We start from the raw sequence: 23,298 nt of genomic DNA, 5'->3' as shown, positions 1-23,298 counted from the left end.
TATCTGAGGAAGTGTGCATGCACACGAAAGCTCATACCAAGAACTAACTTAGTTGGTCTTTAAGGTGTTACTGGAAGGAATTTTTTTTGTTAAAGCAGAGCTAGTGAGGGATATGACCTGGAGAGAGAGGATGAGGACTGTGACATTTCAAACCAGTGTCCACATTTTTCAGGTTTTCCCCTGTGTGCAGACTAACACCTTGTGATTATTCTCTTATATATGCACCCCCTACTGGGTCAATAGGCTACATGGCAGTATAAGCTCACACAGTGCTCTCCTATGATCATGTCCCACCCACAAGGTTGGTAGTGGCCCCACACATTAGTAATATTTTACAGGAGGGCCATCTCATCCACCAAGGCTTGTTTACTACATTAAAAAATACTTAAAACACATTCTGATTTAATCATTTTGCTTTGAGTTTGTGGGGAGCTACTTTCAGTTTTCTTCATTTTTATAGTTCCATCTTTTTTATATAATAGTAATGTGTGTGAATGAAGCCCTGTTTTATTGAGTGCAACATTATCGAAGGAAAAAGCACAGCATTTTAAATGCCACTTTATGATCTTTTCAAACTTTACACATTATAACAAAGCAAAAGTCCATTTTCACTGATCCTCCTCCTGAGGGAAGCTTGAAGATAAGGGGGGGAGAGCAAAGTGAAGTAAGGATCGATTTTGCCACAAAAACTTCAGGAGTGTAGAAATTCTGCATTACAAGGCAAATATTAATAATGTCATCCACTACTCTCAAGAAAGGCTGTTATTCCACCAAATAGAATACTCCCATATTCAATGTCAAGTTATTCAAAAAAATAGAAGGTTGATGCTTTATTCAGTAGTTAACATTGAGAAAAAGCATTTCACATTATGTTTATATCTTCAACTGATGCAGCCAAGATCCTTCAGGTTATCTAAAAACGCTCATTGGAAAAAGTGTGAATGAGTTGCAGTCCGCAAATTTGGTTGGAGGCCTTCGCAAATGTTTGGTGACAATTGCAAACGACAGCCAAGCAAATAGGAATGATACAGTAGCCCACCGCTTTGGGATCAGCTCTTGTACAGACATAAAGGAACAAGAACATTTGTAAATAAGGGATTAAAAAGATAATAGCCAAAAGGCTATTATTATTATTATTATTATTATTATTATTATTATTAAAAACAGCAGGCGTGTTTTTAAGCCGCGCGTTCAGGTAGTTTATTCTCTCAGTTTTTCCAAGTCCAACTCGGGGGCCAACTTGGACAAAGAGCTCCATTTAGAAGCCTTGTTAATAATATAGGGTTGTGTCCAATGTTAATCTTACTCGGAGTAGACCAATTGAAAATAATTAATTAAATGAAATAAAATAACATAACATAATGGAGATAAAGCTTTTTGTCCCCCTCAGTCCTGTTCGGCGTCCTTCCCCCCCCCCCCCAAAGGAAATAAAAAGAGAGGGCAGGAACCTCTCCAGGTACAGCGGGTGTCAGAACAGCCAGCGGGGGGCGCGGAAAGATGAGAGCGCATGCGCGCCCTTCTATCGCCACCCCTCAGCCCGTTGTTGTGAGGCGCCGGAGAAAGAGCGGTTGCCGAGAAGCGGGCGTGGCCGTCGCGAGGGTGGGCGTGGCCGCGCGGGTCCGCCCCCGGCCCCACATGCCTCCTTGTCTGCCTCCCAACCGCTCCTCCCATTGCCTGTGGCGCTCCGGTAGCGGAAGTGCCTCTCCTTGAGAGTGGAGGATTCGCTTCCGGGCGCTGCTGGCCGAGGGAACTGAGGGGGGAGCAGCGTCGGCGGCGTCGGCCGGGGGGAAGGTGGCACTCGGGCCAGGACCGAGCTCCCTCCGGCGGACCCGCCATGTGAGGAGACTCCCGACGCCCCCTCAGGTGAGAAATGCGGGGGAGGGGAGGAGTGCTGGGGTTTACGGTTCTTCCAGCTCCCATATTGGGCACGCCGAAGGCATCAAAGGACGGTGTTCGCAGCAGCAGCACCCCTCCGCCCCCGTTAGGGTGTGGGGCTGCGAAGGTGTAAGACTCCTGTATAGGTGCTTCCCTATTGGATGCAAAACGATGTGGGGATTAATGGATTATTTATTTATTTATTATTTTTTTATACCGCTCTTCCCCTGAGGATCACAGGGTGGTTTAAAATATAAAAAGAAAAATGCATAACAAATTAACAATCAAAAACAATGACGGCCCTTTTGTAGGGGGTCGATTGAATCCAGGTTAGTTCTTTTGGGCGTGGGGCTTTGTTCGTTACTCTTGCAAACATATCCTGCTTTTCTTCTTTGTGTCTTAGCCTTAAACTGCGTAAAAATGGAAATCTATTGTAATTTGATGCACACACATTTCTTTTCTGCACAGGCAACGTGCTTGGGTTTTCTTCCTCCCAAGTACAACAACAACCCCGTGAAGCAGACTAACTTGAGTGTGGTGTGTGTGACCCCAAGGTACCCAGTAATCTTCATAACTGACTGCTAGTTTATACATGGGTGTACTTGACATCAGATCTGACACTGAACCCCAGCACCACATTGACCATGGGTAGGCAAACTAAGGCCCAGGGTCTGGATGCGACCCAATTGCCTTCTCAATCCGGCCCCCAGACGGTCCGGGAATCAGCATGTTTTTACATGAGTAGAATGTGTCCTTTTATTTAAAATGCATCTGTGGGTTCTTTGTGGGGCCTGCCTGGTGTTTTTGCATGAGTAGAACGTGTGTGTTTATTTAAAAATGCATCTCTGGGTTATTTGTGGGGCATAGGAATTCGTTCATATTTTTTTCCAAAATATAGTCTTGTCCCCAACAAGGTCTGAGGGACAGTGGACCAGTCCCCTGCTGAAAAAGTTTGCTGACCCCTGACATTGACTCTGCAGGTTGGGCACTGGTTGTCTGTTGAGTATTTTGAGTTTCCTTCAAGAAGAAGCAACAGTGTTATATAAGTGATAGATGAAACGGTAGATGTAGGGAGTCTTTGGCACTCTGGTTGCTGTGGAACTACAACTCCTCCCAGCCCTAGCTAGGATTGCTAGTGGCCATGGGATGCTGGGAGTTGTAGTTCTAGAGGGCCAAAGGTTCGCCACACCTGATTTATGAAGTACCATCAATGTTCATATGGATCCTTATACAAAAGTGTAGTTCCCTCTCCCAAGAGGCTTACAATCGAAATCTTGACAGGACGGGAAGGCAGCTGAGTGGTGCCAAGGTAGCAAGGGACATATGTGAGCTGATACAGTTATGCATTAATATATTTTGTTCCAGTTTAGTCTGGGGAATTGTGATTTAGTTGAAAGATTCATGGAAGAGTGGGCTTTGGGAAGGAGTCTGAAGAAATAGGGGAAGGTGGCATCATATAGGTGATCTGGATAGTGCTTGCCTGTCTGCAGTCTTTGCCACCTGGCCTGGAGGCTGTTGATGCTCCACATTATTCCAAATTATTTATAACTTGAGTGGTAGTGACTGACCCAAGGTGAGCTTCATGGCCAAGAGGGGATTTGAACCCTTGTTTCTCAGGTACAATACTGACAACTGCACTACACTTGTATCATGGCTCCTCAGTAGCACAGGAAAGGTTCATGTGGCTCCCCTCCTTAGATGTGCTCCAGTGCAGGTGATGGAAATCCCAGGCAGGTGTAAGTCCCTCCCAGGTTACCTAATTGGTTTCACCTCCTACTTTTTCTGCAGATTCTTCCTCAATACCAGTTTCTCTGAGCGTTTTTCAACTGAATCAGACAGCTGGTGGAAAGTGGCACACAAATCATTGGGGGGGAAAGTTCCTTCTCCCCACACCCATTTGAGTACAGTATCTATGACCTGGTATTTGAAAACAATTAGTGAATCTTTACTAATTAAAATCTGCCTCAGAATGTGAATACCATCATTTGATGGAGAGGAATAGATTCTGTATGCCCTATAATTCTGCTATGTTTGAGTAGAGGTGAAGTATAGTAATGATTATCTCATCAACAAGTTCTGTGGGCATCATTCTCTAGGTGTTGCACTGGGTTAATAACTTTAAAAGTGACCATATTAACTCCTCTCTACCCCTAGAACATAGTCAACATTCCAAATTAGCTGTGCCTTTGTGTATAAGTACCTGTGCCTAAGGTGTGGTTCGTTGTTCTTGAGTTTTCAAGCCTGTGGGTGAAGTGTACATTTGCAACTACTAAACTCAATTCTTCTGTTAGTAGAGCTTCCTCCCCAATAAGACTGGAGGTGGGGCAGGGGTGGGGGTTTTTTTGCAAACGCATGGTAAATGTAAATCCCTGGACAGGCCCAGCCCAAGAAATGAGCAAGTGAGTTTGAAAGGCAGCTGGCAGCAGTGCAATTGTGCTCTCGTTGCCACTGACCTCACATGTGCCTACCAATATCTCTCTTGTGCTAAATCTACACCTGCATCATGTTCTACCTTTCTGCAAAAACATTTAGCTTTTCATTTTGTGTACTTGGTACAATTTTGGTCTGGGAAGTGGGAGTGGGGGATGTTGGGTTAAAAACCAAAACCCTGTTATAAATAACACATCTTTGTATTTACTTCTGTTGGTTATTTTCACAAAGTGTCCCAAGATTGCATTCCTTGTTTTATAGTAAGCTAGCATATATGGTTTATAGCAGTGGTGTCCAGATTTGATGATGTGGAGGGCCGTGAGGCCCGACCAAGGTTTGAAGTTGTTGAGCTTTTTGGGATGGAAGATTTACCCCAGGAAATGAACTGCCACGTGAGCAATGGACTTCGGACAGCCTCTCACTGTACTTTCTTACGCAGCATACATTGGACATGTCTGGTTTATAGTGTTACTTTTAACTATATATAGTCCATTAGTCCATAAATTATATATTTAACTGGCCAACCTGCACAAACCTATTGGTGATATGTGGCATACTGATAACATGTAAAAATATGGGATGAGGACATTTTTTCAATTTCCCAATGCATCACTGTTTGTGGTTCTCTGGAGGTGAATCTTCCTTGCAAGGCATGACAAAGCAAGTGACTGTTTGTGAGTTTGATTTATCATCTCTATGTGCTGACCTCATTGGGCCTCTCCGGTTTATAGACTTTTTTTTTTTAGAAGTCCTGTTTATTGATTTGTAAAATGTGAACATAGTTAAATAAAACGAGAGTCCGTACGTTCAAGGCTGCTTTATCTTCTCTGTATATTTATTTGCTCTTATTGCTCACTGCAATACCAAAATGCACAGCTCGGAGGCCCCCTTCTGCTCCGAAACCACATGACTTTTTGTGGAGGTATGATAAACATACCTGTCCAATGTATGCTGCATAAGAAAGTACAGTGAGAGGCTGCCTTTTTCTAAATCCAATGGTTCATGTAGAAGCAACTACACCAACACAGGATAAACAGGAGGCAAGTAGAAAAGGTGCCATCAAAGCACCTTAAACAACAATTTCACATGCAATGGCATAGTTGAGAAGCAGAGCAGGCACTTTCCCTTAACCACAGAGCTGGTCATCTTTCTGAGTGAGGGTCTCAGTACATGTGACTGCACAGAGGAATAACTATAGAGAGAGACTGATTTATCAATGACCCCTTTTTGAGATGGATGGTTTTTTGCCTTTGTGTGTGCCTGGCTTTTTGTGTGGCTTACAAGGAAGGTTATCTGCATAGTGGAGAGGAAGGACTTGTGCCACTCTTCCACCATGCAGTTCAGAAGCTGTTGCTTGCAAAAAAACCCCCGCAAACTTCTAATAAGTATGTTCTTGGGAGATAAAGACTGCTGCTACTTTAAAGTTAGAAACATTTAGCTTTGCACTAGGGTTTCTATAAATGCTTTGTATTTAGAAGATTCCAGAATCAATCTCTACCTTCACAGGTAGTCTGGGTAGCAGGGCTGGGGAAAACTTCTGCCTGAATCTTGGAGGAGTTACTCTATCTGTAGTAAATGGTATGGATTAATGGTTAGCGGGTTTTTTCTGCATAAGGTAGCACAATATAGTCAACCAGTCCAGGAACAAGAAATCAAAATATAGTTTTCACACTTCCTTCTTTACCCAAAGAAACTGGCTCTTTCTGCTTGTAATTAGGCAGCTCTCATCTTAGGTCAGTCTTGCCCAACCTGGTAGCTTCTAGACATTTTGGACTAAAGCTTCCATCAGCCCCAGCCAGCACGGTCAGTGGTTAGGAGTGATGGAAGTTTTAGTCCAGCAGCATATGGAGGGGGCACCAGGTTGTGGAAGTTTGCTTTAAGTATGATTAATTATGATAAATGTAAAGTTTTATTTTTTACTCAGAGATGATGCAAACATTGCTGGCAAATCAATGGACAACCAATCGAACAGGTTAAATTTTACAAATATCTGAGAATAGCATTTCAAGCTACCAGCTCTTGGAAAACGCAAGTGTTGTATGCGACTGTAGATACACAACAGAGCTATAATTCACTCATCTTTCTTTTATGTCAAGGTAGGCCAGCATGCCCCCTTATCAATTCAAGTGTTCAGTTTTAAGATATTACCACAAATGCTGTATGGAGCACAAGTATGAACGTTTAACCAGATTGAAGCTTTATAATCTGTCTAAACAAAATTTTTGGAAAGTATTCTTGGCCTTTCAAGATGTGTGTCGAATGTACTTTTATGATTGGGGGCTGGACAAATTTCTATTGATCTCTGGTCTTGATATATAAGCTAAAATTTTGGTTAAAACTGCTGTTCATGCCTAGACTCCTGCAGCCAATCAGAAGCCCCGTTGGATGTTCGGCTTCCAAAAATAGTTCACAAACCAGAACAGTCGCTTCTAGGTTTGCAGCGTTCAGGAGCCCAAACATTTGAGAACTAAGCAGTTCGAAAACCAAGGTATGAGTTTATAGGTGAAGAGTGTCTCTTGGCTGCTCAAAAAACTAGTGTTGAATATTTAGAATCAAAGCAAAGTTTCTGTTATGTCATAACAAGCCCTTTCATTTGGCATTGCTCAGAGTTGGAATGCTCTATCCAGCATTTATTCCTCAATCTACAGTGAAATTGCTGTGGATAAATTTATGTTTAATTGGTTCTGTTTAAGAAAATATTGGAAAGCTATTTGTACAATTTTTCTACATTAGCCTTATTTCCCCAGTGTCATATTCTGTCAAAGATGTTTGTTGGTACTTTTTTTAAAATAATAGGTTACGTTGGGGCCCCTAGAAGGTAGGACAGGGTGATATATCAATATAGCATCCAAAACCAGTTAATGATATTGGTTGCATAATTTTTGACCTGGCAATATATCGCAAATTGTGAAATGTGTGCACTAAGCAAAAATCACAATACGGAAAAAACTGGAGTGAGACAATGCATCTACATAGCTCCATCCTTATTTCAGACATTGCGATATATCAGTATATTGTGATGTTTAACTGGTGAAATATTGCAGTGTTGAAAATCAGATATTGCCCAGCCCTAGAAGGTAGGGTATGGACCATCAAATTATCTCTTTCTTGATGGGATCCTTGCAAAAAAAGGGGGGTAAACCGGGTGTGCATCAGTCCAGTTGAGCAAGTTTTGCTCCCAGGCAAGGTGGAGCTCATGAGTTCTGGCAGAATTGATCTGGGATGAGATCCTAAGTATGCACTCATGTGCTGTGTATCTTAAGATAATTTGGTGGATGGCCTTGGATATGCTGTGTCTCAAGTATACTCAAAGAGTATACATGCAACTCTGACATTTAGTACAGAATTGTGATCACTTTGATGGGTAGGTTTCTAGTTCTCTTGATGGTGAGGATTTGTGCAGAAACTGGCTTTGAGTTGGTCATAATTAAGTATAACAGAGTGGGGGGCAGACAGATCTGATGTTCAGGGCACAGTTCATGGAGAACTTCTGTGGCAAAAGCATTACTGAAATGAAAGGGAGCTGTACAACAGCACACTGCACTACTTGATTTATTTTTAATACTGTACATATTTATGGTACTTTGTAAATGTGTCAAGGTCCATGTAATAGAGTTCTTGTTCCTTGCATGGAACATATAGCTGTCCCATATAGCTGTCACTTCTGTAAATTAACTCATCAAGAAAAGAACAGATTCCCACCCCCCACAAAAAGGTTGCATATTGATTTTATTCATAGAGAATGAGCAAACTTGCATAACTTATTCTAACTGCACAATTTGCATTTTCAAGGCCCAAATCGGGATTTGGTTCTTTTATAGCCATTTCAGCATAACAGTTCAGCAATTTTGCTATTACAGAAAATGCAAATATATATTTAATTCATCTGTTGTGAAACTATTGTTATACCTTTGGGATCATGTACAGTGGTACCTCTGGATACGAACTTAATTCGTTCCAGGAGTCCGTTCTTACCCCCGAAACATTTGCATCCAAAGGCGTGCTGTTCTGCACAGGTGCTGGTGGCGGAAAACTTTCCTTTACTTCCGGGTTTGCCGCATGTGTAGCCCAAAGCATTCCCAAAGGGGACAGTTCTCTGAGTGTTGTGGAATATATATGATTAGTTTTTGTGTGCAGTGTAGACATATACAGAACTGTGCTTTTATATATATATAAAAAAGAAGTAAATAATAATGTTTTCTCTGTTTGGAAAAAAACTAAATCACAAGAAGGAAGGAATTGTATTGGGGAAAGGAGAATTTTGCTGCTTTGTTCTTTCCCGAGAAGGCCTCATTTGGGTGGAAATAATTGAATTTTCCCATTTAATAAAAACTGAATATTGAAATCTACTTCTTAACAGTAAAGTTGGCTTGACTATATTGTCTGTGCAGCTCAGATACTGAACTGTGGAGGGAAAGACTTCTGAAGTTTGGTCAAATTGAAAAGATGGCAGCATTTTACTTCATCTGTCCTCTATTTGCCATTTTCTGTAGATTTTAAATTATTTCAGAATAAAAAAGGCTTTTGTGTCTTCCGATATCTGAGAACAGATGAAGTAGGAAACATTAATGTGATTAATTTGGTAGAAAAGATAACTCTAATGCTTAATACTGTATACTTCTGATTTTTTTTGTATTGAAACTTGACTGTTAATACAGCAACTTATATTAGATAATTCCTTTTATATCTCCTTTATTTTAAAATACAGTTTATTTATCTCATTGTTATATTTCTCTACTACCTCTCATGCAAGGTGATCACAGTAGCATATGTGGCCTTCCTATATAAGCTCCTATCCAGGTACCAGCCTAACCCAAAAATGGAATTATATCAGGTGCTTGCAGATAATATTCTGTGCTGGCTGTAATATACGAACAACTAATGACCAGCAAAGCCAAATGCAGTCCACCAGCTAAATATAACATCCCATCATAATCTCCATAAAACACCTGTTTTTGCATGCTTGAGATAGCCATAATATAGAGACTATCCAGCATCTGCCAAACAATAATATGGACCTGGTGGGCTATGCCTGGTTGTGTAAGTTGCAAGTCAGTGCCCTCTGCTTTTGGTACAGGTGTCGTCATCACTCACTCTAGTACCAAACTCTGGTGATCCCATGCCTATTGGTTTGGATGCAAAATGGAGCCTGAAATACCGTATTTTTCGCTCTATAGGACGCACTTTTTCCCCTTCAAAAATGAAGGGGAAATGTGTGTGCGTCCTATGCAGCAAAGACGCCATAGACCCGCAACCCTCTCCCGGCTGGAGAGGTGATGCACAGCTATGGCAGGAGCCTCTATAGCCGTGCGTCACCTCTCCAGCCGGGAGAACGCGGGGGGGGGGGGCTAAAGAAGCACCCCGAGACCCTCTCCTGGCTGGAGAGGTGACGCGCGGCTATGGCAGGAGCCTCTATAGCCGCGCGTCACCTCTCCAGCCGGGAGAGCGTGGGGGGGGGCTAAAGAAGCACCCCGCGATCCTCTCCCGGCTGGAGAGGTGACGCGCGGCTATGGCAGCAGCCTCTCCGCTGCGCCTTTCCGCTGCTCCCTGACCTGCTCTTTGGGGCTGGTGGTGGGCTTCCCCCTGCCAGCCCCAAAGAGCAGGTCGGAAGAAACCTGAAGCCTGGAGAGCGAGAGGGTTCGTTGCGCACCGACCCCTCTCGCTCTCCAGGCTTCCAAGGTAGCCGCCTGAACGCACCTTAAACGGCACCTTGTTTTAGAGCGGGAAAACAAGAGGGGGAAAATTCTCCCCCTCTCTGCGCAGCACCTCCTGCCGCTTCGCTGAAGGGGTGCTGGGCAGAGAGGGGGAGAATTTTTTTCCCTTGTTCTCCCCCCTCTAAAACAAGGTGCGTCCTATTGTCTGGTGCGTCCTATGGTGCGAAAAATACGGTATTTTCACCTAGGAGGAAAGGCTGCAGCTTTGGGGACTTTTTAGTTTAGAAAAAATATGAGTAAGAGGTGAAATGATAGAAGTTTATAAAACTATTAATGGTACAGAAAAAGTGGATAGAAAAGTTTTTTCTCCCTCATAACACTAGAACTTGTGGACAAGCAGTGAAGCTGAATGTTAGAAGATTCAAGACAGATAAAAGAAAGCAATTCATGTAGGTAAACTGTGGAACTTGCTCCCATAGGAGGCAGTGATGACCACCAGCATGGATAGCTGTAAAAGAGAACTGGACACGTTCATGGAGGAAAGGGCTATCAATGGCTACTCTGCCTCCACAATTGGAGGCAGAAATGCTTCTGAATACCAGATGCTGGAAACCACAGGAAGGGAGAACACTTTTGTGTTTGCGTCCTGCTTGCAGGTTTCCCACAGGCATCTAGTCCCATGGGAACAGGAAGCTGGACTACATGGGCCATTGGTCTGATGCAGCAGGCTCTTCTTATGTTCTTATTGAGTCATAAATAAAAAGAGAGGTGTATTTAAAAAGAGAAGGGGGTGCAAGGGCTTATATTCAATGACTTACAGACCTGTGGAATATTGGGAAGGGGAGAACATAAGAGCTAAGAGCTTGCATAGACAAACTAAGATCCAAGGGTCAGATCCAGCCAATCACCTTCTAAATCCGGCCCGTGGACAGTCCGGGAATCAGTGTGTTTTTACATGAGTAAAATGTGTAATTTTATTTAAGATGCATCTCTGGGTTATTTGTGGGGCCTGCCTGGTGTTTTTACATGAGTAGAATGTGTGCTTTTATTTAAAATGCATCTCTGGGTTATTTGTGGGGCATAGGGATTTGTTGATTCCCCCACCTCCAACAAAATATAGTCCGGCCCCCCACAAGGTCTGAGGGACAGTTTGAAAAAGTTTGCTGACCCCTGGCTAAGGGGGTATGACTGGCCTGCTTGAATTGCTAACAATGTATAGTGTACTAGAAGATCATTTATGGTTAGGGAGGTGTGCTGTGACTCTGAGTAAAAAACATCTTTATGTTCTTTCAGGTGTTTTCCAGAACACCACTTCTTTTCCATTTGTTATACAGCAATAAGGTGCTTGGGATCAAGGCTGGCAGCCAGCACAGTGTGTAGAAAAGGTTTCAGGGTGGTAGGAAATAAAGGTTTCCTCTCCCTACCCCTCCCACATGAGACCTGAACAGTTTTACATGGCTCCACACATGTTCCTACAAAGCATTAGGCAAATGACCATTTAACAGTTCAATAAATTAACTAGAAAATCTTTACCATAACCATAAGGAAAAGAATGTTTTTATGGCTGCTAATGTGCATTAACGAGGGACACAGGTGGCGCTGTGGGTTAAACCACAGAGCCTAGAACTTGCCGATCAGGTCGGCGGTTCGAATCCCCGTGAATGGGTGAGCTCCCGTTGCTCGGTCCCTGCACCTGCCAACCTAGCAGTTCGAAAGCACGTCAAAGTGCAAGTAGATAAATAGGTACCGCTCCAGCGGGAAGGTAAACGGCGTTTCCGTGCGCTACTCTGGTTCGCCAGAAGCGGCTTAGTCATGCTGGCCACATGATCCGGAAGCTGTACGCCGGCTCCCTCGGCCAATAAAGCGAGATGAGCGCCACAACCCCAGAGTCGGTCACGACTGGACCTAATGGTCAGGGGTCTCTTTACCTTTACCTTTAATGTGCATTAATAGCTTGCAATAAAGCAGAGAACTTTAGTTTGGCAAAAGTTGTTGTTTTTCTTTCACCTAGCAGGTTTTGAAAGGAAAACACTTGAGATAGGCTATCTCTAAACCACAAAAGGAAGGAACCTCAGTGTATTGCAAGATCATCTGTAACCCTTGGCATCTGTAATGTTGCATGACATACAAGTTTGCTTCAGCAGTACTTGGGATCAACAGTGCTGCTTAAAGCATTTGTTCAGATTGTGTTTCCTTTCCTTGCCTGTCCAGCTCTGCACTCAGTGTACTCTTTCAAGGCTTGATTCCCAATCAACTAGGAGGTGAGAGTCCTTAAGATTTCTGATACGAACAAGTGTTAGTAGCTTTGGGTCACTGAAACTGCTAATTGCAAAATTATGTAGAGAAAACGTTCACTAGCAAACTACCTACTCACAAACTTGTCAGTTTAGTACTACTACATGTAACACTACACAAGTCACATCCCACGTTACTTTGAATTTAACATTTCAGATGTATGTAAAAGGGAAAGTCTTATTGCTGCATGTAAAAACTATTGTTTGCTACTGCTTGTATTTTCGGTCTCAACAATGTATAGATTGTATGCAGTGTAAGTTACTGTGCATGTCAATGGACTGCTTTCAATCTTTAAAGCACCAGGGATTTTTAAGTACTGATTTATAAGTACTTCTTTTTGTGGCTTTTGCAGGTTACACCATACACCAGAAGACATGGACAGCAGCAGTTTAATCCAGTTTGACGTTCCGGAGTACAGCAGCACCGTACTGAGCCAATTGAATGAGCTCCGCCTGCAGGGAAAGCTTTGTGATATCATTGTGCATATTCAGGGTCAGCCGTTTAGAGCTCACAAAGCTGTCCTAGCTGCCAGTTCTCCATATTTCCGTGACCATTCTGCATTAAGTACCATGAGCGGCCTCTCAATATCAGTTATTAAAAATCCCAGTGTCTTTGAACAGTTGCTTTCTTTTTGTTACACTGGAAGGATGTCTTTGCAACTGAAGGATGTTGTTAGCTTTCTAACTGCAGCTAGTTTTCTGCAGATGCAGTGTGTCATTGATAAGTGCACACAGATACTTGAAAGTATCCATTCAAAGATCAGTGTCGGTGAAGTTGACTCTGTCACTGTTGGTGCTGAAGATGCTCCAGAAAACCACAACGGTGTTAAAGATGACAGTTATTTTGCCAATCCAGTGGAAATCTCTCCTCCCTATTGTTCTCAGGTGCGGCAGTCTACTTCAGGCAGTGATTTAAGAATGGAAACAACTTCCAACAAATCTTTCCGTAACCGTCTACAAGAAGAAGGGCACTCAGACCGTGGTAGTAGCGGGAGCATTTCAGAATATGAGATTCAGATTGAAGGTGATAATGACCAAGGGGACTTGGTAGTCAGAGAGAGCCAGGCTGCTGAGGTGAAAGTTAAAATGGAAAAATCTGACCGGCCAAGTTGCTCAGATAGCTCTTCTCTTGGTGATGATGGATACCACACTGAAATGGTGGACGGCGAGCAAGTAGTGGCTGTTAACATTGGCGCCTACAGTTCTGTATTGCACAATGCCTACTCTCTATATTCCCATGGCTCATCCCAATCTGCTAATGCACCTGACACCTTTGGAAGCCTAAGAAACTCAAGCTCTTCAAGATCCATGCTAGGTTCTCTTAGAGGCCGCGGCCGTCAAAAACGGATCTCTACTAGCTACTTGCATAGTGATGTTTCAGCACAAGGAGCTGATGGAGAATCTGCAGCGAATCACCCAGGTTATGAAAACAGTCCACGGGAAAGGAATTCAAGAGGTCACTGGTATGCATACAGTGAAAGATTAATCTGTATATACTGTGGGAAGTCTTTCAACCAGAAAGGGAGTCTTGATAGGCACATGAGGCTGCACATGGGAATAACCCCCTTCGTGTGCAAATATTGTGGGAAGAAGTACACGCGCAAGGACCAACTCGAATACCATATCCGTGGCCACACAGATGACAAACCTTTCCGCTGTGAAGTCTGTGGAAAATGTTTCCCTTTCCAGGGAACTTTAAACCAGCACCTGCGAAAGAATCATCCTGGTGTAGCAGAAGTAAGAAGCAGAGTTGAGTCTCCAGAAAGAACAGAAGCCTATATCGAACAGAGAGATGATGATGCTTCAGCCTCTGAAACGCTGGATTATAGCATGGATATACAGACATCTGATTAAAATTTACTGCGTCCCTCAGTGCAACCCAAACAAAGCACATTGATCAACGCATTTCCTTCTCGTTTCTTTGATAAGTTTTGTAACAGGTATAACAGCATTGTCATTTTCCTGATTTTGCAAGTCTTCTGGTCCCTGTTCCTGGACAGAAGGCTACTGACTTTTTTCTTTCCTTTTTTTCTTTTTTGGAAGGAAGTAGGGTTAGCTTTACTCCTAAAAATGTTTATAAAGAGCATAATATTTTGCAAACAATACATGAAGAAGGAGGGAGGCTGGGGCTTCAACAGTGAAAGATAATAAAAACAACCAGATTCGGCCGAATAGTATAGCCTCTCCTTTTGTGCTTTCTGCAGCCTAATCCTATGTAGGTATACTTGGATGCAAGCCCTACTGAATTCAATAGGACTTGCTTCCAGTAGTGTGCTAGGATGGCAGCCTTAACAAACATGTTATGTAGGAGCATAAGGTATACCTCCCAGAGTCCCATCTATGTCTCATACTAAATTGTGGGTTTGGGTGGGTGTTTATTTGTTGTTGTTTGAATAACTATTTTGATAGCTTTGAATTTTATATAATATATATTATTATATATAAGCATATATACGATGTTCACTTTTTCTCTTTTGGTTGGGGTGAATGTAGAAGTATTTACATACTATGGAAAGGAAAAAAACCTCTCTATAAAAGGCTTTCAACTTTTAATCTTCTCTTTAGGGTTTTTTCCTGCTTTTTCATGAAGCTTTGCTTTCCCCCCCCATGTTCATATATTGTGTCCAAAAGTGAGCAATGCTTTGAAATAACTTTGCTCAATAGCATGCATAAACCAAATGCCATAATTGTATTAACTTTACAATGGGGATTGTTTGGGTTTTTTGTCTAGAATATAAACTAGACAACCTGTGGTGCTGCCCCTTTTTTATATAGAAATGTGTTGTTATACTAGCCAACCCAAAAGTAGCATTGTGGTTTTAAATGTTTTTACTATCCTCAGAATCTACCTTCATTTCGTACTGTAGAAAGCATACCAGGTAAATCAGTCTTACTTTAATCACTCTGATTATATATAGTTGGTTTAAAGAAGGCTAAGCAGGATGTTGCAATCATTTCTGCAATATTTTCTGTACAGTGTTCTAGTGAATCACTTCCACAGAGCTGTTTTCAGGTGCGCCATAACTTCCGATGTACCATTTTCAAGTGAAATTAAAGCACTTGTATTTTTACTTTTTGTAACAATGCCATGCGGGATTTATGAGCAATATATCTTATTGTGTTAGAGAAGTTCTTTTGGCTTCTCCATAATTTCAACAGCTGCTCAGTATTTTATTTTTCACAAAGAGCCAATGACAAACACATTTACACATCCTTTTAGAAATTATTATTTTTTTTCTCCTTCAGACGTTCAGTATCTTTCTAAAGTGGTGCTAACTTTTTTCTATTACATCCATAATAGATATAAAAAAATGTGAAACCTTACTATAGTGGAATCACAGATTTTTCCAGTTATTTATCTGCCTGAAAACACCTCACAAAAGTGTGAGCTGGCAAATAATTGCTGTATGAAAACTCTTATCAAGTAAATAGAATACAGATGTTTGTGAATAATATTTTTAGTACGTATATACTTGGATATATTTATGCTTGGCAGAATGAGAAACTTCTTGGTAGATATATTCATCAGGATAGAAAGCTGTTAGTGACAGAAGCTGCATGACAAGAGAGACCCCTCCCCCCCGCCCTCCACCTACCTGTCTCCTCTCCTGGTTCTGCTTCAGTTTCTGCCTTATATTCCCTAAGCTAGTGCTGCTATAGCTTTAAGGTTTCCTGGCAGAGCAGTACAGAGGCATTAAAATTATGCTGGAACAAGCCTGGGCAGTGAGGCACAGTGAGATGCTTACATGGCTGGTAGCCATCAAAAAGGATCCTTCTGCAGGTACTGTATACGGAATTATTGGAACCCGTTTTCTCTTTATTAGCGTTTTAAATCTTCACCCACTTGTAGGAGCATTCTGTTCCCTCTTAAAACAAATTGGATGTTTGCTTCTTTCCCCACTGAGTGAAATAGGGAGCGCTGCACAAAAATTTGTTGACACCTCTCCCAGATAGGATATTCAGAATGTGTGGATTTCTTGCTGCCTTCAAGATTTTGTGTGTTTGTAATTTAATGTGTTGACTTTTGAATCTGAGCCTCTGTTCTTAATTCTTGTATGATTCCCTAAATTTCTCACAACTGTGAATTTTAATCATATAAAAGTGTATGGGTTTTCTTAATAGGAAGTCATAATCCTTCAAAATTCTCATTCTTCAGGAGCTACTTCTATTTTTCACTTATATTCTGTGATTTAAAACACTGAGAAAATAGTTGTGGTTATACTATGGGTGGCTGATAGATACAGTGTTTGGAGCTTTTGAAGATCTGTACAAAGTGTTCCATAAAAAGTACTTTAGCTGGAGAGCAAGTGATTTATACAATTTGTAACCAGCACCCCATATCAGCTTTCATTTTCCAAATCACTTAAGAAGAATGAAGCTTGGATGCTTGCAGTGGTTTTGAGGGCTTACAGTTTGTTTGAGATTTTAAAAGAATAGACTTCTGTAGTATTTTTAGAATGGACTTTTCTTTACTGTTTATCAAAGCCAGTAATAAGGATTAATGTTAACAGTAAATCAGGTTTGTTCTCTAGACGCAGTTTTAGTTAGACAAAATGATCATCCTTTTCCTACTATAGCTGCCTAAGAGATTCTTTCCCAGGGAAACACTAACTTCCCTCCTTTTCCCTTTCTACTATTAGTATAAACAAGGGCTGGAGCCCCAGAAAAGCCAATTTCAGTGCACATTCCATATGTGCACACAGGCCTTTCCTGCTTTCTGACTTCCTACTACAGCCCCCACCCCACCCCCATCCACTTCTGAGGATCAGGAGGCTAGAGCGGTGTAAAATGAAATGGGAGGGATGCAGCTGGGCAGGTAGAATGGAATTGGTGACAGACCCATCCCAAGCATGCAGAGAAATGCTTTTCACAGGCCTCTGCATTTCCAGCCTGCTTCAGGGAGGGTACATGTCTGTCCATTCATTCTTATAACACATTAAGATACAAATCAATTTTATTCTACCTTTTGATATGCTTGCATTTGAGACCATCAAACAAAAGTCTGGACATGCAGAGTTAAAAATGTAACCCTTTACAGTGAACCTCTGCTGTGGTGCCTTTTAAGCCACTTGGGTTTACGCCATAGTAGTATTAGTCAAGGAAAGAGGGGAAAGGCAGTTAACTTTGTATTTCCCTGACTTTTGTCTCTGTGTCAATCTTAAAAGTTGTTTTAAATATAGTTTTTGAATCTGTAAACATGGTTGAACTGGTTTGAGTTTACCAAAGAGTGACTTAACATAATTTTGGATATTTTTGATTGTACAGCTTTCAGGTTCAAATGTTGTGGTGGAACTGTTAAAAACCTAGGAGTTATCAATCTCCTGACTTTCAAGAGATTTTTGAGTTCCATATACTCATTCATGTTGATGGCCAAATTCACATAATGCTAAATAATGGTTTAGTGCTGTGCGCATGAGCCGCAGCAAGTCCAAACAAAGCCTTGGGCACCTATACTTCTCCCTCTGATTTCCATGCAGCTGAAAAGACTTATGCAGCATTTAGCTTCACTTTCACAGAATCACTGGTGGTGATTTAAAATAAGCTCTGCTCAGTTTCTAAAGAAGGCAACTTCAAACCATAGAAAGTAGGGACTGCACTGCCCATTTTGCACAAAGCTCTAAGCCACTGTTCAGTGTAGCATAGGAACAAGGCCGGTATGTTTTTCCTCTTCCTGCTGCCTATTGGGGTTCAAAATTATCAAGCCATAATATAGTACTGTAAAGATCAAGAGCTTCACTGGACATGTAGGCAGCTCTAGAGATCTAATCTGGAGTAGTTAACTTGCGTATCTTCCATTTGTTTCCCTGAATTTGAAATGTGCCTACAGGCCAGTTCACAGAAGACACAAGCCACCTTGAACACCCATTTGGTGGAAAGGTGGGATATAAATCTAGCACACAAATACAGTGGTACCTCGGGTTAAGAACTTAATTCATTCCGGAGGTCCGTTCTTAACCTGAAACTGTTATTAACCTGACACACCACTTTAGCTAATGGGGCCTTCTGCTGCCACCGCCGCACAATTTCTGTTCTCATCCTGAAGCAAAGTTCTTAACCCGAGGTACTATTTCTGGGTTAGCAGAGTCTGTAACCTGAAGCGTCTGTAACCCGAGGTACCACTGTAAATGGTGTCCTCATACACTCTGTAGGTGTATTTGTGTAAACAATGCAATATTCATACAAGGCAATTATAGGAAGTGCAGAACTGCAGACATGTGCAGTTTTCTATTTTAGTGGTAGTCCCATGTCCCATTTTCACCCCACCCCACATGCAGCATCTATCCTAAGTGGATGCATCAACACATTATGCATTCCCCTCCACATCATCAATGGGTGAAGATACAGCACAACATTACACACTGTGTGTACACATTTCTGAAGGAATTTGACATAGGAATACTGTTTTAGCATTCTACCCACACTCAGCAGTACCTCCGGAGATTGTAGCAGCTGGCAAAATGCTGTTTGATTGGAGGAGTTGCTGGCTTCCTGTAGCCTCCCAGTTCCCTGTCTCAGTTGTCTACATTAATGCACAGTGTCTGTAAAAATGGCTGGGGGTTGCCTGTGTGTAGGGCAGAAAGTTTTGTGTTGAAGCAGCTTTTGTCTTCCTTGGATTTTGCCCTAGATGTGCTGCAACACACAAGAGACTAGCAGACAAAGCTTCAAGTCAGGCAGCAGCATCTAAATCGTGCCTTGTCACATTATGGTTCCATGGTAATGGGGTGCCATCTTTTTATCCTTTGAAATTCATATCTTATGTCCACCAGGATGAAAAGCATGCAGTGAATTATTTTAGGTGAATTCTGAAAATACTGTGCAGTACTGATTGCTGTACAGTTTTGATTAGTGTGCAGCTGTTAGTGTATTTCATTTAAAATGAACACAAAAGCCAAGAAAACCAGTAAGATTAAATATTGGGTAGAAAATATGTGAAATCATGCAGGCTGGTTCATAAATGAGTCTCTCAAACTACCTTTTTAGCTACATAGACAATGTGAAGAATAATAAAAACAGTGACAGTGTCATTTTTTTCTCCTCTAGATGTTTTAACCTATTTACAAACTGTGAAAAACAGAAATAAATTTTATACTTTTTGCTAATATTTGTGGTTTTAAGCAGCTGTTATTTTTTTCTTAACTGGTTTATCTTCCATATAATTTCTATTGAAGTTGTAAATAAGACTCAGAAAATAGCTTTGTAAATACGTGATTTTTTTTTTTTTAAAGCAACGCAGCGCCTCACAGTTGGTTCTGTATTCAAGTGTGAATGCTTTTAATGGCAGAAAGGATACTGTCTTTCACTGGTGGCAGAATTTACTGTTTAAGTTGAAATCAGGGATGCTCATCTTAAGGGGAGACATGTGGAATTTCAGTAGCCTCTAGCCAGCCCTTTATGCTTTGCAGCATAATAAGTTACCAGATTTGTCCATGTCTTGCTTATTTAGAGTTGTTGCAGACCTGACCTCTTTTTAGCCACAGTTCAGAGGTCAGGAGCAAAATCTCACCACACCACACCACCTTGATCCTGGCCAAGAGCAATGTTTGAATTGATGTTAATTATGAATAAGACTATAACCAGGTTTCCATCTGGTTCTTAACCTGGCTAGTTCAGCATGGTTAAAACTAGTCAAGGCTCTTAATCATAGTTAAGTGGGAGGGGATAATGTGCACTCCTCTCAAGAGCAAAATCCAGCAGTCCACACATACACACAATTTCTTTTAACCATGGATAAATGTTCTTTTTACATATGCATCACCCCACAATGGCACAGACACCATGCATGTAGGAAAGAGCCAATTACCTACATGCAGGGTTGAGATTAAAGTGCACATAAACCACCTCTGGGATTGAGCACTCCTAGCCTAAATTGGATTATTTACAAGTCTCTTTTAAGGTTCCCAGAATAACTAAATATATTCTGAAAGTCTTTCATTTATTTCTGGTCAGAATTAAGTTGTTTTGATGTAAGTGTTATGGGTTAACATAAGATTAGCACGAATTTTTAAACAAGGGCTGGGAGAAGAGGGTGTGACAGAGCTTTATCTTGACTGAAATCTATCTTATTTGAAATGTATGTTTTTAGTTTACTGTGACTTCTGTTTTATTTTTGTCATCTGAAAGGGTTTCATGTTGAAGCCACTGAAAAGGGACTCAAATATGCAACACCTAATCTATTTTCTAAGGGAATTTTACCCTTGAATGGTGCTTTTAGACTGGTCAGGGTTATTTATTAAATTTTTATATATTTTAAAGTATTTGGGAATTGTGTAAATCCTTTATATATATAATATATAGTATATATATATATATGAATGAGTCTATTTAGTTCCATGAATTGTAAGCAACAGTAATACTCAGCAACTGAACCCAAAGTTCAGTGAAGTCATTCAGAATGTTCAGAGTTTGGCAGTCATGCATCTCTTTTTTCAGTTAAATACCCTTAAAGGACTTAAAACTATACAGCCTGTTGCGCTCTCAGACGTCCTTAAAATGGTGCATTAAATCAGTTATGCAAGCTTACATAATAAATGCTAAATGGAAATTGGGTCTGAGAGAGTTGTTCTGTGTCCCTACTTGGAGATATGGAGCAAAGCGTCAGTAACATGGCTGTGGTTATAACCTTTATAAATATCTGCTTTTAAGACACAGGACACAGCTGTCCTACTGTCAGCATGCTGCAGTGGTTTTCAAAATTTTCAAAGGTTTACTCAGAGTAGATCCATTGGAATGAATGGGCCCCAGTTAACCCAAATGACTAACATTGAATACAACCCTGTGCTCTGGAGAACCCTTGCATTCCCTAGAAGTTTGGGGCTCTTCCGTGGGAAAATGCTTGCCATTCCTAATACTGCAGCCAGCAGGGGAGTACTGCTTGCGCGCTACGCTGAAGTTTCAGTTCATGCAGGACATAAGGCCCAACATGCAGCTCGGAGAGCACTTAGATTGAACATGAGAATACATCCCAGAAGAGCTTTGCAGACACGAAGCATGGTCCCCCCCCCTTTACCCTAGAAGCCTCAAGTACACACAACAGAAGCAGGTACAAAACAGTGGCTCAGTGGGGTGGACAGATATTTAACATAAAGGTGTAGGGTGCCTCTGAACAAATACTAAGCCAGTGGTGAGGAACTGCTAGCCAGTGGGTCTAATTCAGCCCACAAGGCCAATTATCCACCTGAAGTCATAAGCTAAGAAATTTAATTTTGGTACCAGAACTAAGCTCCAGTGCTTGCAAACCAAAATCCACTCCTGCTTCCTTCCCCTCACCAGTTTTGTTTCAGTAGCTGTGAGAGCTCTTTGGTGCTGTCAAAGAGCTAGGAATAAGAAACCCTTGCTGGTCTACTGCAAGCCACCCAGTAGGTTCTGATCTGCCTTCCATTGTTCCAGAACATGCCTCAGAATCCAGCAGTCCCCTAACAGATCAGTCCAATGCAGGAAATAATTCCTGAAGAGTCAAAAGAGTGAAAACCACTGGGCATACTGGGAGATTAGTCTTTGGACTTTGCTGAAGGCCTGTTTACACATCTTTCAATTTAGAGGAGAAACTCATGGCTGATTTGCATCATCTAGCTACACTTGTTTTATCAGAAAATTGTACTATTAAGTAAACATCTACCATTTATAGATTGATTTTGTTTTTCCTCATAAATATTTGAACACTTTGAATGACTAACCTCAATGTCAATACCTTGCAATATTAAACCGGTAACCTCACAAACTCCACACTTCATCACCATATGAAGTAAATGAAGCTAGCTAAAGCGGATGCTGTTAAAAGCAACTAACTTGCCATTAAGGATTATTTTATAGCATGAAATATTTTAGAATATTTATTCAAATGATTATTTTAATCTTGTACTCGGTTTTTTGTTTTGTTTCTAGATTTTGTGACATGAATATTTCAGTGCTGCTTTGTTTTGTTCTGATGGATTTCTTGTTTCTTGCTTGTAAATTGCCTTTTTTATGGTATAAATAAAGTCAATGGGAATTGCTGTTTATAAATTAAAATGCTTCTGAAGCACACATTCTGTCTTTGAATTCTGTTTTTTTAAAAAAAAAAATTGGAAGACTATCAATGGGGTTTTATCTTCTCCTTGTGGCTGGCTAAAATCATTATGAATCCAGAACCATTTTCCTTGCCCAAATGATGTCACTACTGTCCAAAACTGCCTCCTTTTGTCCATATTTCCCTTGAAAAACAAACTTCATAACTCTATGAGGTAGGTCAGCATTAGAATTTTACAGATAATACTAATTACAGGTGCTTAATTACTCACGCATCAGCACATATTAGTCCTACACTTGGAACTTTTCCATTCCGTAATATTGTGCCGTTTTTGTTCCAACACAGGTGGAGACTTGCCAGAACTTGTTAAAATGTGAAAAAAGACCTGATCTGTTTTGGGTTCTTTCTAGTGTAGCCTAGCAGTGTGCAGTATGAGGTTTAAGTGCACTAAATCACAGTCTTTGATTTTTCAGGAGACTAACCCCTACGTACATTTGTATCAATAAAGTCTTAATCACCCTGCCCCTCTTAAAGCCTGTGTATGTGGTGTTCCTTTGGGAAACCGCAGCTAGGGCAAACCCTTTACAGATCTCTCCAACATTGCCATTTTTGTGTAATGATCCTGTGTGTACCTTCACCTACTATACTAGGGGAGGAGAACCTGTGGCCCTCCATATGCTGTTGAGCTTCAGCTCTCATCAGCACATATTAGTGTTACACTTGGAACTTTACATTCCCAAATATTATGTTCTTTCTTTGTATAAATACAAACAAAATAAATCCTTCCTTACACTCTTCTCCACAGGCTGGCTTCTGAGAGGGGGACAAGCAACTTGCCTGGCCTGGGCCTCCAGGGCTTGTTGCTCATCTACTTTTTTTTTTCTTGTTTAGGCAAAGTAATGGATGCTTCCCCCTCGCACTCTAGGCAGCATTGGATTGTCCTCCATAGTGGCAGTAGCAGTATAATGAGAACTGCCACCCCAGAGGCTTTAATTTTCAGCCCTTACGGTGGTGGCATTGGCTAGGGAGGATTCCTAAA

General features: G+C 41.3%; 1 protein-coding gene across 2 annotated transcripts; it reads left to right on the top strand.

Moving 5' to 3' along the window:
- Positions 1 to 1,591: 1,591 nt before the first annotated feature.
- On the top strand, positions 1,592 to 22,276 carry ZBTB34 (zinc finger and BTB domain containing 34). 2 transcript variants are annotated; one of them, XM_081896502.1, is made up of 3 exons: positions 1,592 to 1,863; positions 2,344 to 2,523; positions 12,607 to 22,276. In XM_081896502.1, the coding sequence occupies exons 2-3, from the start codon at positions 2,468 to 2,470 to the stop codon at positions 14,105 to 14,107; spliced, it is 1,557 nt and encodes a 518-aa protein (XP_081752628.1). In that variant the 5' UTR covers positions 1,592 to 1,863; positions 2,344 to 2,467; the 3' UTR covers positions 14,108 to 22,276. The 2 variants fall into 2 exon arrangements, with proteins under 2 accessions (XP_081752628.1, XP_081752629.1); XM_081896503.1 differs by lacking the exon at positions 2,344 to 2,523 and having other exon boundaries at positions 1,594 to 1,863.
- The last annotated feature ends 1,022 nt before the right edge of the window (positions 22,277 to 23,298 follow it).

The sequence above is a fragment of the Podarcis melisellensis genome, assembly GCF_964234715.1.
Source record: "Podarcis melisellensis genome assembly, chromosome: Z".
Lineage (NCBI taxonomy): Eukaryota > Metazoa > Chordata > Lepidosauria > Squamata > Lacertidae > Podarcis > Podarcis melisellensis.
Note: the sequence above shows the minus strand (reverse complement) of the source record. Positions and strands in the feature narration are given on the sequence as shown.

Coding starts and splice junctions, on each gene's coding strand:
- ZBTB34 (XM_081896502.1), top strand. CDS start 2,468: ATGGGTGTACTTGACATCAGATCTGACACTGAACCCCAGCACCACATT. Junction 2,524..12,606: donor CAGCACCACATTGACCATGG/GTAGGCAAACTA, acceptor TGGCTTTTGCAG/GTTACACCATACACCAGAAG.